General features: G+C 43.5%; 1 protein-coding gene across 6 annotated transcripts in view; it reads left to right on the top strand.

Moving 5' to 3' along the window:
* Nucleotides 1-15,875, top strand: part of SEMA5A (semaphorin 5A) — a 163,443-nt gene that overhangs the window by 71,020 nt on the left and 76,548 nt on the right. For all 6 annotated transcript variants that reach the window (XM_053397508.1, XM_053397510.1, XM_053397505.1 and 3 more), the window contains exons 3-4: nt 5,569-5,668; nt 8,993-9,038. In XM_053397508.1, the coding sequence (XP_053253483.1) occupies nt 5,569-5,668; nt 8,993-9,038 (146 nt within the window). The remainder of the gene's footprint in view (nt 1-5,568; nt 5,669-8,992; nt 9,039-15,875) is intronic.

The raw sequence follows: 15,875 nt of genomic DNA on the forward strand, positions 1-15,875 counted from the left end.
CAGGTTGATGTTTTAAAGTCCAATTAATCCAAGGAAAAAGTCAGCGCTCTCCGTCAATGGCTTGCGGCTTCACTCCGTAGACAAAGGAGTACTCTCAGCACCGCGCCTCACCCCGTCCCCGTTCCGAAGCCTTTAAAAAGGCTCCTTCACGGATTGGGGGGGCGCAAATGGTGCCCGCCGAGTCTCTGTGTTCACAGGCTTTCGCGCCTGTGATTTTAGGGGTCCCCGCTTCGCCGCAGCGGCCAGACCCAAACTCTACGGAGCCGATTCCCTCCGGAGCTCGGAGGGAATCCACCATTAAACGATGGCGCCAACCCGGAAGTCCCAACTCTGGTTTCTCTTCAGATCGTATAAATCTTTCACCTTTTACAAAATTACTGTGTTTAATTATGATAGTTCTATTTAAGTTTAGCAGTAGCCAGAAATCACTAACGTTCTGTTAGGCCAAGAAAATGACACACACTCATAGCATTTCACACCTTTATGAACCTAACTGCATTTTCTTCCTGAACCTCTTTGCTGGTGTGGTCAGGAAAGACCCAAGACCATTTGAAATTTAGGAGGAAGCAGAAGATGATAGACTTGTATGTGAGAAACTAGCAAGCTTTCATTTGAGATGTCAAAGGATTTTTTAAAAAGGGATTGCATATGGGAATAGCACTTTTACTTTGTGACATCAGCAGCCATTACTCTGATCCTCACCCCCCCTCCGTTTCACACCTATTTGCATGCCTAGCAACCAGCCCACTTCATGCTGGGGCAGACTGCCATACTTAACAGACTTAGAAGCCAAATGTTGAGGTTTAAGGCAGGGCTATGAAAGCAAGAAACAGCACAACTGCTTTCTGGAAATGCAACTAAGTGATAGTGCCAGAGGAACATGGGGAAGCAGACAGAGATCTGATCCTAAGGGACAGAGAGTAGGATGAGGCAGGGGCTCAGGGAAGCAAAAATAGGGCAAAACCAAGGGAGAATAATGCTGGCATTCATCAGCCCACTCAGCTACTGCTCCTCATGACAACCATATTGCTTTTTGCATTCCCACCATTTGCAGGGAGCTGAAAATGATTCCATAACCTCTTTTAAATCCTGATGAAAGGGAGCTAGAGAAAGAACATTGCATTAACTTAAAGGTGGTGTTTACTTGTGGTTGTAAGCTGCTTTCAGGTGTGAGGCCTTATTCTTCGTACTTGAGACTCCTTGTTCTTCTTTCTGATTGATTCTGATCAGACGTACGGCTGCTTAATGACCAGACTTAAAGATGTCTTTGTGGGTTTTGCTGCTAATCAGCCTCCTTTTCTCCACAGGGACTGCCATAATTGCCAGTGTTCTTTCAGGGTACCAGCAGTGAACATATTGGCAATTTGAGCAGCTACGAAAGTTAGCAATGGTGCTACAGATGGGAGAAGGGGCATACTAGAAAGTATGAATGAGGGGACTAACCAGCACAGATGCTGTTAAAAGTAAACAGTGATTACTCAGTGGGACGATAGGAAGTCATCAGGGCGAACAAATAAATAATGCACCAATTTCTTCTTGCAGTATTTTTTTTTTTTTTGCTTACTAGCATACACCCCAAGGAATTAAACCACAACAATCTAACAATCTGATGCAAGTAACTGCTACACACAGCTGAGTTCCCTTGCTTGCTGCAACTGTAATGACGATCTGCTGAAATAGATTCATTTACTTACTTGGCAATTCTAGTTGCTGAAATCAGCTCTGTGAAATTCAGTGGAGGGCACAGGCCAGGCAAGGGTTAAAAAAGGGTTTGTGGAAGAGCAATGGAGCCACTGATTGTGCCATCTGAAATTCAGCACAAGAACAATATTTTCTGAAGGGCAGGTTCTGGCTAGGATCTGGAGAACCGCAAGGCTGCTTCTGCATGCACCAGGACCTGTTTTGGCTCTTCCTCCCTTCAGCATCTTCCCATATTTTTCTCCCAAAGCTACTCTTTGGACCAGAACAACCTCCGGTGCAGCTTCCAACACAGGATCAGGGGCTGTGGCCAGAATCCTAAAAGAATGATTTCCCATTTAGTCACCTTGAATTTATAATTTGAAGTTTTCATTCAGAGTTTGATATCATTCCATCATCTCCCTTTAAACCGGACAGGCTACAATCTTGTGCACACTTACCTTGAGGAAGCCCTTTTAGACTCCTCTTTGAGCTGTAAATCAACTTGCATTATCCTAGTTTGCAGAAACAGAAGGCCTTTTGGGGGAAAAGATTCTCTCAGGCCTCCGATCCTTATGAAGTCCACAACAAATGGGCTGATTGCAGTCTGTCATAAATGAAGATTAATTGAATGAGCATCTCCGGCAACAGAAGGCAGAACAAATGTAGCAAAACTTTTACAAGCCTCCTGGAATTGCCCTGGTGACATATGGAAAGGGAGAGTAGCTTGAAATGCGGTTGTGTGTGTCTTGTTTCATTGCCCATTTGAAACAGAATTTTTGATTGAGCACATAGACTTAACGAAGATGATAAATTAGACTCTTCATGTTGTAGTTGCAGAACATTCTGTTATATTGGAAGGGGGTTGGCATATCCTCTGAGTGCCAAGCATTAGCTTTCCACTTCACTTCACTTCAGTTTCTTGGTGTTACAGAACATCCGCGCTCAATTTCCAGCTTTATTTTAAAAACAACCAAAAAACACAATAACAACAATAACAGATAAAGCAGGAGTGGAATATAAATGGATGCCACAAGAAAATTAGAGGGGGAAACAGCAGATTGAGAAGATTGCGTCCACATACTCTTCAAGTACCACATGCCTCAAAGATTGCTTAGAAGCTTCAGCTGGGGCAGAGCATCACCAGCTCATCTCCTGGGGGGGGGGCGTGTCTTAACTATTTTGTCAATGCACTGAATAAATGCATCCTGCAGAGCACAGTTCAAGGTTCTGCTCATGACTGCCTGACCCATTGTCATCTCTTGCAGCTTTGAGCATCTTTGGCAGAAACCTCGTTCTCATTTGCTTTTTCTTCATTTTTAATCTCTGCGTTTCCCTCATCTGCATTTTTTTCTTTCACTCTTCCCCCCTCCTTCATCAATCCTTTCCTCTTTCTTGTATTCCCGCCCCCCCCACATTAATTCTCATCTCCTTTCCCAGCCCTTCTTCTTCCATGTAATTTTCTCCCACTGTCTGCTGACTATTTTATGCATAAAGTTTCCTTCCTTCCTTTCTTTTTTTTAAAAAATATTTGTTTTTAGTTTCATGAAAGACAGAAAAAAAACAGCAGGCCCAGCAAAGAAACAAAAGCAAAACAGAAAAAACTCAGTTGAATAACCTAGGAATGTAGCTGGGTGCAGGAAGGTAGCAATGATGTCTACCACACTCTTGACTCATCTCTTGTTTCTTCTTCTTCATCATCTTCATGTGTCTCATCTTCTTGCCTCCCTTATCACCCCCACCACTCACCTTCCATTGATGTCTCCTCCTCTTTCCTTTCTTAAAAGTAATGGTCAGCTCATTCCTTGTTCTCTTGAGGCATTCCAGGGACTGGCCACTGTGAGAAGCGAAGAATGGGCAGGATGTGCCCGGTCAGATCTAGCAGGGCTCTTCCTATGTTCTGAATCCTATTGATTTTTTTGGTGTCAGTTGACCCTGCTGCTCTCCTCTTATATTTTAACCTTTTCTCTTTTTGTCTGTTTGGGTGCCTTTTAACTGTAAGCAAACTCCAATATTCCCTGTTTTCATTGATCCTTTCATTTTTGCTATCTTCCCCTCTCTTTCATCTAAATTTATTGAATGTCTTGACTGGTCACAGTCTTCAGCTGCAACTTCTGTTTCATCTCTACTAGTGTTGTTTTTATTGTTTACACCCCTCCAAAACCTGCTCACTGTAATTTTACAAACCATGTCCTCTTGCTAAATTACAGGGGGTTTTGTCTGTTCTTATTCTCTCCTCTGATTGTTACATGGTTGGCCTTTCCATTTGAATTGCCTAAAGGGTGTGTGAGAACCATGATTAAGGTTACCAGATTTTTTTCCAGTGAATCCGGGGACACTTTTCAACTTCAGTTGGAATACAAAACACATAATAAGAACGACAGAAGCAACTATTGCCTTGGAATATTGAAGGAAAGCAGGAACACCAATCTGTGTTAACTCTGGACTGTATTGCATTTACATGAACGCAAATGGCTTCTTCGTTAACATTATAAAAATGTAATATTTCTCCTCTGTTGCATGGCCTCCCTCGGGGCCCCTGCCTGGTTGGGGTCTGGGCTTGGTCACGTGCCCTTGCCCTCCCGGTGCTCTCTCCTACCTCTCTTCCTCAGCAGCGGCGGTGGCGCGGCAAGGTCAGGGCTCCCCTCTTCTTTCTCCTTCCTCTTTATCTCTCCTCCTTCTCCTTTCCCCCTTCTCCCTGCGTCGGCTCCATGGTTTTCCTGGCCCCGGAGCGCCTCTGGACAGTTGGCCGGGTGCTCTCGCTCCCAGCTTGATTTGGGTCATGGGGGGGGTCAGTGGCTCCCCCAGTTGATGTGCCCGGCGTCCCCAGTTCCCGCTTGGCAGTGGCGGCAGCAGGGGTAGCGCATTCGGCTCTGGCTGGCTTCTGGAGCTGCTTGTTGCCGTGGTGCCCGCCATTTTGCCTTGCCAGAAGTCCCCATATGATGTGTCTTGTGCCGTTGAACCAATCACGCAACATTCATTCCCTACTAATAAATCTGCAACACTTAAAATATAAATCCAGGGACATTAAATGAAATCCGGGGATGGATTTTGACTGGGGACAGATTTGTAAATCTGGGAACTATCCCCGGGAAACGGGGACATCTGATAACCTTAAACATGACACCACATTTTCACGATGCATGTGCACCTACATGAACCATAAATCCACCCTAAACCATACAGTTGACAACCATAGCTTGAAGTTGCTTTTACAGGTAGCTATATAAGGGGTGGCGCTGTGGGTAAAAGCCTCAGCGCCTAGGGCTTGCCGATCGAAAGGTCGGCGGTTCGAATCCCCGCGGCGGGGTGCGCTCCCGCTGCTTGGTCCCAGCGCCTGCCAACCTAGCAGTTCGAAAGCACCCCCAGGTGCAAGTAGATAAATAGGGACCGCTTACCAGCGGGAAGGTAAACGGCGTTTCCGTGTGCGGCTCTGGCTCGCCAGAGCAGCGATGTCACGCTGGCCACGTGACCCGGAAGTGTCTGTGGACAGCGCTGGCCCCCAGCCTCTTGAGTGAGATGGGCGCACAACCCCAGAGTCTGTCAAGACTGGCCCGTACGGGCAGGGGTACCTTTACCTTTACCTTTATATAAGGGGACCAGGTTCATGCAAAACCAGGAAATGTGTGAATCTTGAAACCACCTCCAGTTCTTCTGAGGAGAAATGGACAGAAAGAAGCACATGAGTCTGTGCCTGGAAACCTCTCAGTCAGAGGACTGCCTTAGGCTAGCACTATGCTAAAGAAACAGCAGCTTACAAGGCTGTTGTAAGGATTCATGAAATAAGATAGGCAGAGTTCCTTGATAGCATTGAAAAATCTATGTAAATGCTAAATATTTTTAATGCTAATAATCTGATTTTATGTATTTATCAAATTTATGTTTGTATAGAGATTGCTCCTTGGTTACATGTATTCAGAGCAGAAAATGCTGTCGACTTCTCTCCGATAACATTTGATCCAAGACAAAAAGAACTTGTTGTTGGAGCAAGGTGAGACAATGCTTTCTAAAAATTCTCTCTTATCAGATGGTTAATTTTACTTGTTTGAATGCATATTTGATTAAAATACATCATTTATATCCATGTAACATGCCAACAAGCTATGGACTTCAAAATTAGCTGTGATATTTGGTAACCACTTTTTTAAGAAAACTAGATTCTGCAGTCCTTGCAGTGTTTAGGACTTGAAGCTCAGTGATGCAGCCAAGAGAATCATATTATACAGTTCTGGTTAGACTGTCACAGTAAGGAAGGGAGTGGCTGAATTAGCATTTGATTTGTGGGTGTTTCTCCCTTTCATGCAAATTGTGAAGCTGACTCACAACAGGTTAAAGCACTGTCTGTTACTGCTCTTTGTATTTCTGTCAAGAGTGGGTTTTTTTAGCAGTAGAGTGCATCTTGACACTCTGCTATGAGCCTAGACTTTTACCAGTTTCAAATCAGCCCAACGAACAAATCTTGCAAACAGTTAAGAGTCAGACGTACTTAAACTTGCCCAGCAATATCTTAATTGGGATACAACTGTTGTGGCCCTAAGCATGCAATATTTTTGCCCTTTTTATTATCCTGCTTTTGATTCCAGCTATCTACAGATGTTGACTGTCCTGGGTTTCTGGGGTCAGACTGAGCTATAATAATACTGCTTTAAGGAAGTGGCTTAGATGATGACTGGTGGTTTGTTTTATTAGTTGCCCAAAAAAATTAAACAGCTAACCCCCAAAGTGTTGTTTTTGTTTTGATGAAGCAATGCAACTTAAATAAAACATGTCATGTCACCACCTGCAGTGTGCATGGATGAAAGTTCTTTCTTACGTTTGTTAAAATTCAGTTCTGATCAAATTGGTGACCATTGCTCCTTAGCCCAGTCCTGCCTTTCAATGCCAGTTCATTTGAGCTTCCTACCCATAGCTGTCAACGTTTCCCTTTTTTAAAGGGAAATTCCCTTATTCCGAATAAGAAAAGAAAAGAAAAGGGAAGAAAAGGGGAAAGTTGACAGCTATGCTCCTACCAGCCCCTCTAGAAGGAAGTAGGAAGAGAATGTTAGCAGGCTGCTGCAAAGCTCTCACTTGGAACTCCTGGAATGTGCCATGAACCTGCTTGCTGATTTTTCCGCCTGCTCTGCCCTGATACTCCATGAATCCTACCCAGCTTGTACTCTCCTGGTTTGCCTTTGATATAGCTCTACCACCCATGCCCTGGCTGTAAAAACAACCAAAAGAGATCTGTGGAGGTGGTGGTGGTTTGGTTCTGCAGAGAAGAAAAATATGGTTTTTCAGATCTGGGCTGAAGCAGGTTGCTTTGGTTTTTTGTTTCTAAATCCTTATGGCTTCAAACAATGGAACAGCTGCTCATCAAAAGGTGAAGGAATTTTTTAGGTTATTGCAATGCCTCTTAAAAATAATTTATGAATTCAAATTTGGTTTCATAGGTACTGAGATAGCAATAATTCCTCTCATTAATCATTGCCACAGTTGTTCAAGATGATGGCCAAACCTGAATTTGAATTGTTTTCAAAGTCAGAAAAAACCTCCCTAACACCTATTACAGATTTTAGAAATATCTATATGACTGGACTGCATCAAAGACCACCTTCTGATATTCATGTTAATTAATGAAACTAACAGATTATCTTGGGCTGTTACCCAGCAACCACCTAACAAAAATAATGGTTAGCCAGCAGCCACAACAGTACATTTATTTTTATGATGTTTCATTAAAGTTTGTAACCAAGAGCGAGTGAGAGTTGGAAATGGGAGATCCAAAGTGCCACTGGAATATGGATGCCTGTATAAGAAGGTCTTCATGGCTGCATTAGAGATGTCCTGTCTTTACACATTGCGGATTTGATGCTGTCAGAGGAAATGTGTGTGAGAGAGAGAAATAGGAGTTTTAGTAATGGAGACCACAGTAGTGAGGGTGAAAATTTCAAAGAGGTTTTTGACAATGAGCTACTGTAGGAAAGGAAGGTTGTTTCTTCCTGGCTGGCTCTTCATTTTTCTCAAATAGAAAACAGCAGATGCACTGCTGCTACAGGAAGGCAATCTGAGAGAGGCTGTCCAACTGAAAAAAACCTTCAGCCTTGCAATTCCTAAAACGGGGTTTCCATTCTGCATAAATTAGGGATACGCAGCTGAAGGCCCATAGGCCAAACTGCCCTTCTCTGAGGGCTATTATCTGGCCAACTCAGAAACAAGATATGTAAGGTTGAGCCGATAGTCACTGACAGTCCACTTTGGAGAGAGGAAGCTGCTCCAACAACTTTCACCCCATCTTTATCAAGCTTCTCCTGCAAATCTAGTTGCTGACTAGAGGAATATTTTATTTTTGTGCTTGCTGCAGGAAAGTCTACAGAAATATTCATGTAAAATGTATGAAAAGATGAGCTCCTGTAGATTAAGAAAGAAAAGAAGGAAGGTCCTTAAAGGACCTTTGCAGTATTCAACCAAATAATTGCACAGAGTGACTTCTGCTTGTGCAATGGGACTTCCCCTTCCCTCCCCCTTCTCTCCCTGCACCCCCCACTGTCCCCAAAACTGCTCCTGAAGGGGAAGATGTAGGGGAGGAGAGTCACATTGTACAAGCCTAGGTCATTCCTACTTAGTGCTACTTGAATACAACCCTGGGCTCTGGGACTTCCTCTCTGTCTATGCTCCACATGTCAAGAGTCTATAGAGTTAAATATTTGATATATAACAGACACACAGATATTTGTATCTCCTCCTCCTAGTCACTCAAAATGCCAGTGTAGATCTCATCCTAAGTTGCTTAAGGTAAGATACCTACAGTAAAATTATCAAACATCTCTCTGCTTTCGACAACCTTCAGTGTACACTTAGAAACGCCTAACAAGACAAACAAGTTTTGAAACATTTTATTTCTCTGTCAGAGTATTTCTAAATTGACAACTCATTGAAAAATACCATGGCAGTGTACAATAAAATAATGAAACATCATAAAACTATAAAATAATGAAATACAGAACAAGTGGCCAACACTTCTTCGCAAAATAGAAACGTTTTCAGCAGGCAGTAGATTTCCAAAATTGCAGGGGCTTGTTTGATTTCAATAGGAAATCTTCCAAACTTCTGGTTCTGCTAAGCTAAACACAATGTGTAGTTAACAGATACATTATATAGGTTTACTCCTTATTGAAGAGCTAGGGGTGGCTGCAGCTATTTGTCAAGTGCACTGTCAGTGGCAAATCCAGGTTTACTGTGACAAAGGCTTTTAAGCTTCTAAATCAAGAATATCCAAGAGCCATGGTCTCCTGGTTCACCTGCATAACTGATGTCATTTCTCCTTTCCCTCTTTTAGAAACTACCTCTTCAGGCTACATAGTGAGGATCTTTCTCTCATCCAGGTAAGCAGTTAACTTTTACCCCTCCCTCTTTTAAAAAAGAAGCAAAACAAATGGACATTAAAACGTTTTCAGTGAAGATGTGAAAAAGCTTCAGGATGTCAAATGGTGCAACTGACTTTTGTTTTGTTTCCCCCTTCTTTTATCCCCTTTAAAGCATTTTTATTGAATTTTATCTGCACAGTTGGCTTCTCTTGTATATTTTATTTCTCACTATACAGTATTTTAAAATAAATCTCAGAACAGCTTTTTGGGACAAGTTGTGTAGGCTTATTTTAATACATCTTTCTTCTAGCAATTAGCATTTCAGGGACCATGAGCATGTGGTTCTGCTGCCTTCTGTCCTTGATACCTAGTTTTCTATGCAGAGGGTTTTCTCTCTCTCTCTCTGGTACGGAAGGGCATTTCATTAAGTGAATTCCCACATGCAGTCTGAAGTGGGTACAACCTACAGTGATCTATATACAAATGTATCTACCATGACTTGTACATGCTCAATATGGTTGCTACTGCTGATGGTTTGTATTTACATTTCTTATAGATAGATAAGGTTTAGTTATGTCTTAGCTGCATATGTTATGCAGCCAGGTAAGGTGTGTGTGTGTGCGTGCAACTCTTTGAGGAGCCCAGCGCACCTGTATTGCGTTCCTCTCCCCCCCCCCATGTTAGGCACAACTTAGCACCTCTGCCACACATTATTTGACAGAAAACCTGGGCTGGCAACCAAGTATGTCAGAGAGAACTATAGCCAATCCTGGTTCTTTGCTAATACGCCCTTGTGTCTAATACTTTCCCAAACATGTTCCTCTTAACCTAAAAATGTGTGAATTATCTTCAAAATCTAACATATAAATTGGCTCTTAATTTGTGAAGCCATGACGTGGATGGCATTCAACTCTTTGCTTGTGGGGAACAGAAATTCCCCATAAGCTAAGCATAATCATGGAAACTAATTGTGCGTATGATCCCTACCTGAGTCTGCATTTTATATTTTGTATTCCTATTGCACAGAGGGTTTCAGCTGTTACTGAATTGCCTTTATATTCCATCTTGTAAAGATGCCTTTAAAAAACATACAAAACACCTGCTTGCCTTGGCAGCCAAAGGCCTTTATATTAGAAGCCACCCTGCTACAAGAGGAACTTGGTCTGTCTACCTACTCAGGGCCATTTTCACTGTGCTCTTGGGGCACAATGTGTCCAAATTAACCACCTACAATTTTTTTTAGAAAGGGGGAGAAGGAGGCATACGGTCATGCACTATAGCCGTGCAGGTGTTTTACTCCCTGCATTAATGAGGTTAATGGTGAGTAAAGTTGAAATACTAGCATATATTTGCCAGGCAAATATTTTTGTTGTGTGGTTACCAGAGCTTCCCATAGATACTTGCCTAGGAGAGAGATGAGTGAAATTAATGGGTATTACTGGAGATTAGGCATGCACAGGACTGAGTTATAAATCTATGGGTAATATTCATGCATGTCCACATGTCTTTTAAATGTGTGCACAGGTAAGAAAAAAAGCAGCTATGTGCTACTTCACCAAGGACTGAAGTTCAAAGAGGTTGGAATTATAATTGTAATAAACAGAAATGTAGAAACTACAATTCATAGGATTTTTGGCCTGACAGTTATTTATCTGCTGTAATGCCAGGTTCCCTGCAAGACTGCTTGCATAGCACAACACATTATATATTTCACTAACCTTTCTCTACAGCCATCCATATAGATTCTTCAGCTATTGATATCATACACACTCTGGCTTTTATCAGCTTTTATTTTAAAGCATGTACCACTATCCTTTCAGTTCTGCCTCAGTTTGATTACAGAATTTGTCTGACAGAAGACCACAGTACATGTTACCAGTTCGACAGCATTATTCCAAAAATCCTGCCAAGCATTGCTAAAGGGTAGGGCTGGAAATAAATGCCAAATTTGTTTGAGCGCATTTTGACACAGCTTGAAGAATTTTCTCATAATTGCTTCTCAATAGTGTTTTGAATAATGCTCATTGCATCTCTAAGATGCCCTCAGCTGCCATGTGTTGGTACCATAACTGTTTGAAAAAGTAACTTAAAATGCAGGCTGCTCAGAGGAGCTGGGAGGGATGCTGGCTTCTGAGGGGGCTGCTCCATGAAAATATGTGCAGTACTGTTTTTTGTGGGGTTTTTTTAAAGACAACCACCATGTGAATTATTATTAGGAATGAGAAAGAGGAAGGACCATTGCTGGCTGGCAGAGCACATGCACTGCATACAAAAGTTCCAGTAATGGCATATCCAGGCAGAACTCAGAATGTCCTACAGAGTCAAGTCAGGGGTTCTCAACATGGTGCCCTCCAGCCCCAGCCAGCATGACTAATGATCGGGGATAATGGGAGTTGTAGTCCAAAATACCTGCAGGCTGCCATGTTGCCTATCCTGGTCTCAGTCATCTTGACTAAGTCTTAGACAGGAGAACTGCTACCTCAAGAGCATCCTGAAGTCATATAAAAGCTGATTGGCTGGCCTGAGCCACCTGCATTTGCTCTACCCCTTCAGGAGAATGGTTTGTTCTTTTAAAGGGCCACCGCCCTATTCTGTAAAAGCTGCCTCCTGCAGGCTGGAGGAAGTGAGGAGTGTCCTGAGCTGACAACCCTCCAACATTTCTGTGACAAAAATAGAGACGTCCATAACAACAACAGCAACTTTACTATTTATATCCCACCCATCTGACTGGGTTGCCCTAGCCACTCACGGTGGCTTCCAACATATATAAAAACATAATAAAACATTAAACGTTAAAAAAATTCCAGACATTAAAAAACTTCCCTTCAGATGGCTCGGGGGTCAGATAACTCCATACCCTCCAACATTACTCCAATGAAAATAGGGATGTCCTAAGGAAAAGGGGGACATTCCGGGATCAAATCAGAAACCGGGACAGTTTCTGTAAATCCGGAACTGTCCCTGTAAACGAGGGACACTTGGAGGATCTGATGGAGTCTGACAATAGTGCATCCTGTGGCCTGGGTAGGCTGGGAGGAGGGGGAGGTGATGACTCCTCAGGCAGTGGCTTCTCTCCCTCTGAGATTACCATGCAGCTAGAGAACGTCGCAGGTTCTCTGAATGTGGGCTGTGATATTTCCCTTTCTTCCTCATGAGCTGTTGCGACAGAGAAAGCAGCACTTCTTCCAGGTGCAACAAGTCTTAGGGAGAGTATTTTGAACTGGTAAAAAGAACTTGCTCATGCCACCCTAATTTTGCAAAGTCTCACCAGTCTCAAGTGCATAACTCCTTTTGGGGGTCTGGCTAGATGTGACAGTCACCACTAGCTAAATGGGTTGCATCCAGTGGTGACCGTCTGCTGACAGAAGACACTTTGATCCAGCAGAGGCTTTAGCAGAACCGGGAAGGAGGAGATTTTCTCCAGTTTGTCCTCACTGCAGCCCCCATCTATTCCTGAATGGGGGACCCTTCAGAACAGCACATAAGATTCAGAGGGAAGGGGGACCTGCAGAGGAGAGAACCAATTGATGACTTCCGGGTTAGCGCCATCGGCGAAATGGCGGAGTTCCTCCGATCGGAGGAACTGTCTCTGTGGAAACTGGGTCTACCCGCCGCGGCGAAGGTGGGGACCCGCTAGAAATCCCAGGTGGAAGAAGCCTGGGAACGTGGGGTTCGGCAGAGCACCAGGAGCGCCTCCCCTACTCGCGGGGAACCCCATTTTGGGGCTCCGGAGCGAAGTAGGGTGATCGGCGCGGTGCTGCGAACTGACTGCTACTTTCACGGAGGGAAGCCGCATTGCCATTGCCGGAGAGCGCTGACTTTTTCCTGTCGACAATTGGACTCTAAATAAGTACCCGTGAGTAGAAACGGAAAATTGGATTAAGAAATAACTTAATTTGGCACCGAAGCGGGAAGGCTCAAAACAGGAAGTCCGCCTTCCGCTTTTTGTAAATAATCTGAAGCAAAAATCTTGTAGGCTAATAGCCTGGAAAGTCGTTTTATAAAGGTCGAAATTTCCTTCATTTATAACTATTAAAACCCCCTTGGAAGCAGGAGAAAAGGGGGGGAAATTAAACTGTTCAAGCCTGCAGGAGAGGGAGTAAAAGAAAATAAGTTTCCACCGTCTCAAACCTGGGAACGGGGTGTCAGAGACAGAAATTATCGGAGACGTCCATTGACTGTGAAAGGAACATTTTGACAGATAGCAAGAAAAAAGAGAAACAAATTGATTCCAATGTTGCCTGCTGCATTTTAAAGAAACAAAATATTTGAAAATTGAAAGTAACTTTCTTTTGTTGAATATGCTTTAAAAAGATGGACACAAATAGAAATTGTATCCTCTAGAGGGAGCTTGTCAAATTGTTGCTGCAGTTCACTTGGGGATTCCACAGCTGTGAGATTAACATCGTGGGACTAGACTGTGACCTTGAACAAAAATGTGTTTGGAAGAAGTCCTGGTGCTTGTTTTTTGCAAGACAAGTGCTTTGTTGGAGCAGATGCATGAGAAGGTGGATTTGATGAACGAGAAGTTGGATTTGATGACTGTTGGAATCAGGGAATGTGGACTTGACATAGAAATCATACAGGGACCAATCCAGGAAACTGGTTTGACTGGGCAAATGCAAGGGCAGATAATAATGGAGGAAGTCACGGGGCTACCTCAAGCAACACAAATGGAGAGACCCGAGGCCCTGCAGGAGCATAAGTCGCTGTTTTGGAAGAATGAATTTGAAATGGGCCAGAGGGAGTCTGGAGCTGAGGAGGCTCTCAACTTTGGAGAGATTTTGAAATATGCTGTTAAAGATCTTTTGGATTATTTTGATGATTGTGGGGAGTGGGACTGTGGGGAATGGGTTGGTCTGATGTGGGGAGATGGAGATAAGTATGGGTGGAAATTCCCTGGAGACCTACTCCTCAAGGAGAAAGGAAAGAAACTAAGAAAGAGACCAACAAAAGACAAGGAAAAGTGCAAGTATAAACAAGAAGAAAAAGATCTGCAGAAGGGGCATGGAAGTGATTTAAGAGCCTCGGATATCAGACTACCAGGTTGATGGACTAGATGGAATGGATAGTAAGGACTGACATAACCCGAGACCAGGAAGAAGGGACGTTGGATGAAAATCGGAAGAGTCTATAAAGGAAAATCTTTATTTTGGGAATTAGTGTAAAATTAATGTATATTAGGGAAAATGTTGGAATAAAAAGAAACTATTTGGCTTTAGTAGAAATGATATAAGGAGTTATGTATAAATAAGTATTAAGTTTTAAGTTTTAAGGTATTTTATGGTAAGATAAGGTTAAACAAATTAAGGCAAATGGAACCGCAGAATATGGTGAAAGATGGAAAGGATTTACTGAGTTAATTAATAGGTTAGACTGTTGAGATAAATTATTTAATAAAAAGTGAGAAAGATGGAAAGAATTTGCTGAAACAACTAATTAAGCTAGAATACAAAAAGGGAGGTGTGAGGAGGTCAAGGAAATAAGCAAATGAAAGATGAAGATATGTAATATGGGAGTTGTATTTGTTGTTGTTGTTGTTGTTGTGTTGTTGTATTGGTTTTTATGTATTTTATGTATTCTTTCTCTTTTTTCCTCTTTTTTTCTTCTATTTTTTGTACTTTTGAAACTCTTAATAAATATCATTTTTTTTTTAAAAAAAAGAACCAATTGACAAAACTCACCTCTTTCCACTGAGTAAAACCTCCACTGGATTGAAGAATCTTCTGTCCCCATGAGAGACACCACAGGAGGCAGCAGAATGGCTTTAAATGGAGGATGAGGCTGTTACTGCTGTTAACTACTACTGCTAAATTAAACCTCGGCTTGGCCATAACCCTTGTGCTCTGCTTGTAAGTTTCCAGAGCTGTCTTCTCTTGCAGTTATTGGAGAAATGACTGGAGTTGATCTAGCAAGGCAGTTCTCATGTTCACGTGTGTTCCTTCCAGGGCTGTCTTAAGCATATCCGGCGCCATGGTGCAAAACTCCCTCCGGCGCCCGCTCCCCTCCCCCCGTTTAGGGAGAATGGCGCTGCCGGTGGGGCTGGAGGTGGCAGGCAGCGGCTGGAGGGCGGCACCAGGGCGCCAAGTTCTGGAGGGCACCAGGGAAGAGGCTGGACACGGTGCCTCCCGGCTCAACTGGCCGCTTTGTGCTGTGGTGGCCACGGCAGAAGGTGCCGGGCGCGGCACTGCTTCGGCGGCGAGCTGATGCTGGGAGGCGCCGCGTCCAGCCTCCGCCTCTTCCCTGGCGCCCTCCAGAACTTGGCGCCCTGGTGCCCCACGCCACTAGCCTCTATGGGTAAAACGCCCCAGTTCCTTCAGTAAGCAATAAACTCCGTTCCCTGACTATGAGTCAGTAGCTACAATAACTAACACATCTTGGAACGATGCACAGTGATGCTGTTCCATTGTCGCATGGGTACGGTCAATCTGTGTCTGTCAGAGGTTGGCAGAGGCTCTCTGCCAAGGACCTTCTGCCCCTGATGCTTCTCCTCCTTTGGCTGTCATTGCCCATGTGCTCACCAAACCCAGGCCTGGAGGGGGAGCAAGTGAGTAGCAACGGCAGAGAGGGAGAAGCTGCTTCCCCACTGCCTCTCTCTCCCTGATCAGCTAGCAAACTCCTGGGGTGGAGGATGACGGTTTTTGCCAGAGCCCCCTTCACCAGCCCTGCAAACCTGAAGCCTCCACTGATTACTGTCATTTTGTTCTGTCAAATTATATTCTTGGTTGCATTGCACCTTTGAAAAACATGGTGTTTGAATACATGGCATAAGATGTGAAGGCAAACAGATAACAATAGTAAAAACGCAACTAAATGGAATTATGAAATTATGTAGCTGTTTTCTGAGGCGGTGTA

Source organism: Podarcis raffonei, chromosome 7 (assembly GCF_027172205.1).
Source record: "Podarcis raffonei isolate rPodRaf1 chromosome 7, rPodRaf1.pri, whole genome shotgun sequence".
In the NCBI taxonomy this organism is placed as follows: domain Eukaryota; kingdom Metazoa; phylum Chordata; class Lepidosauria; order Squamata; family Lacertidae; genus Podarcis; species Podarcis raffonei.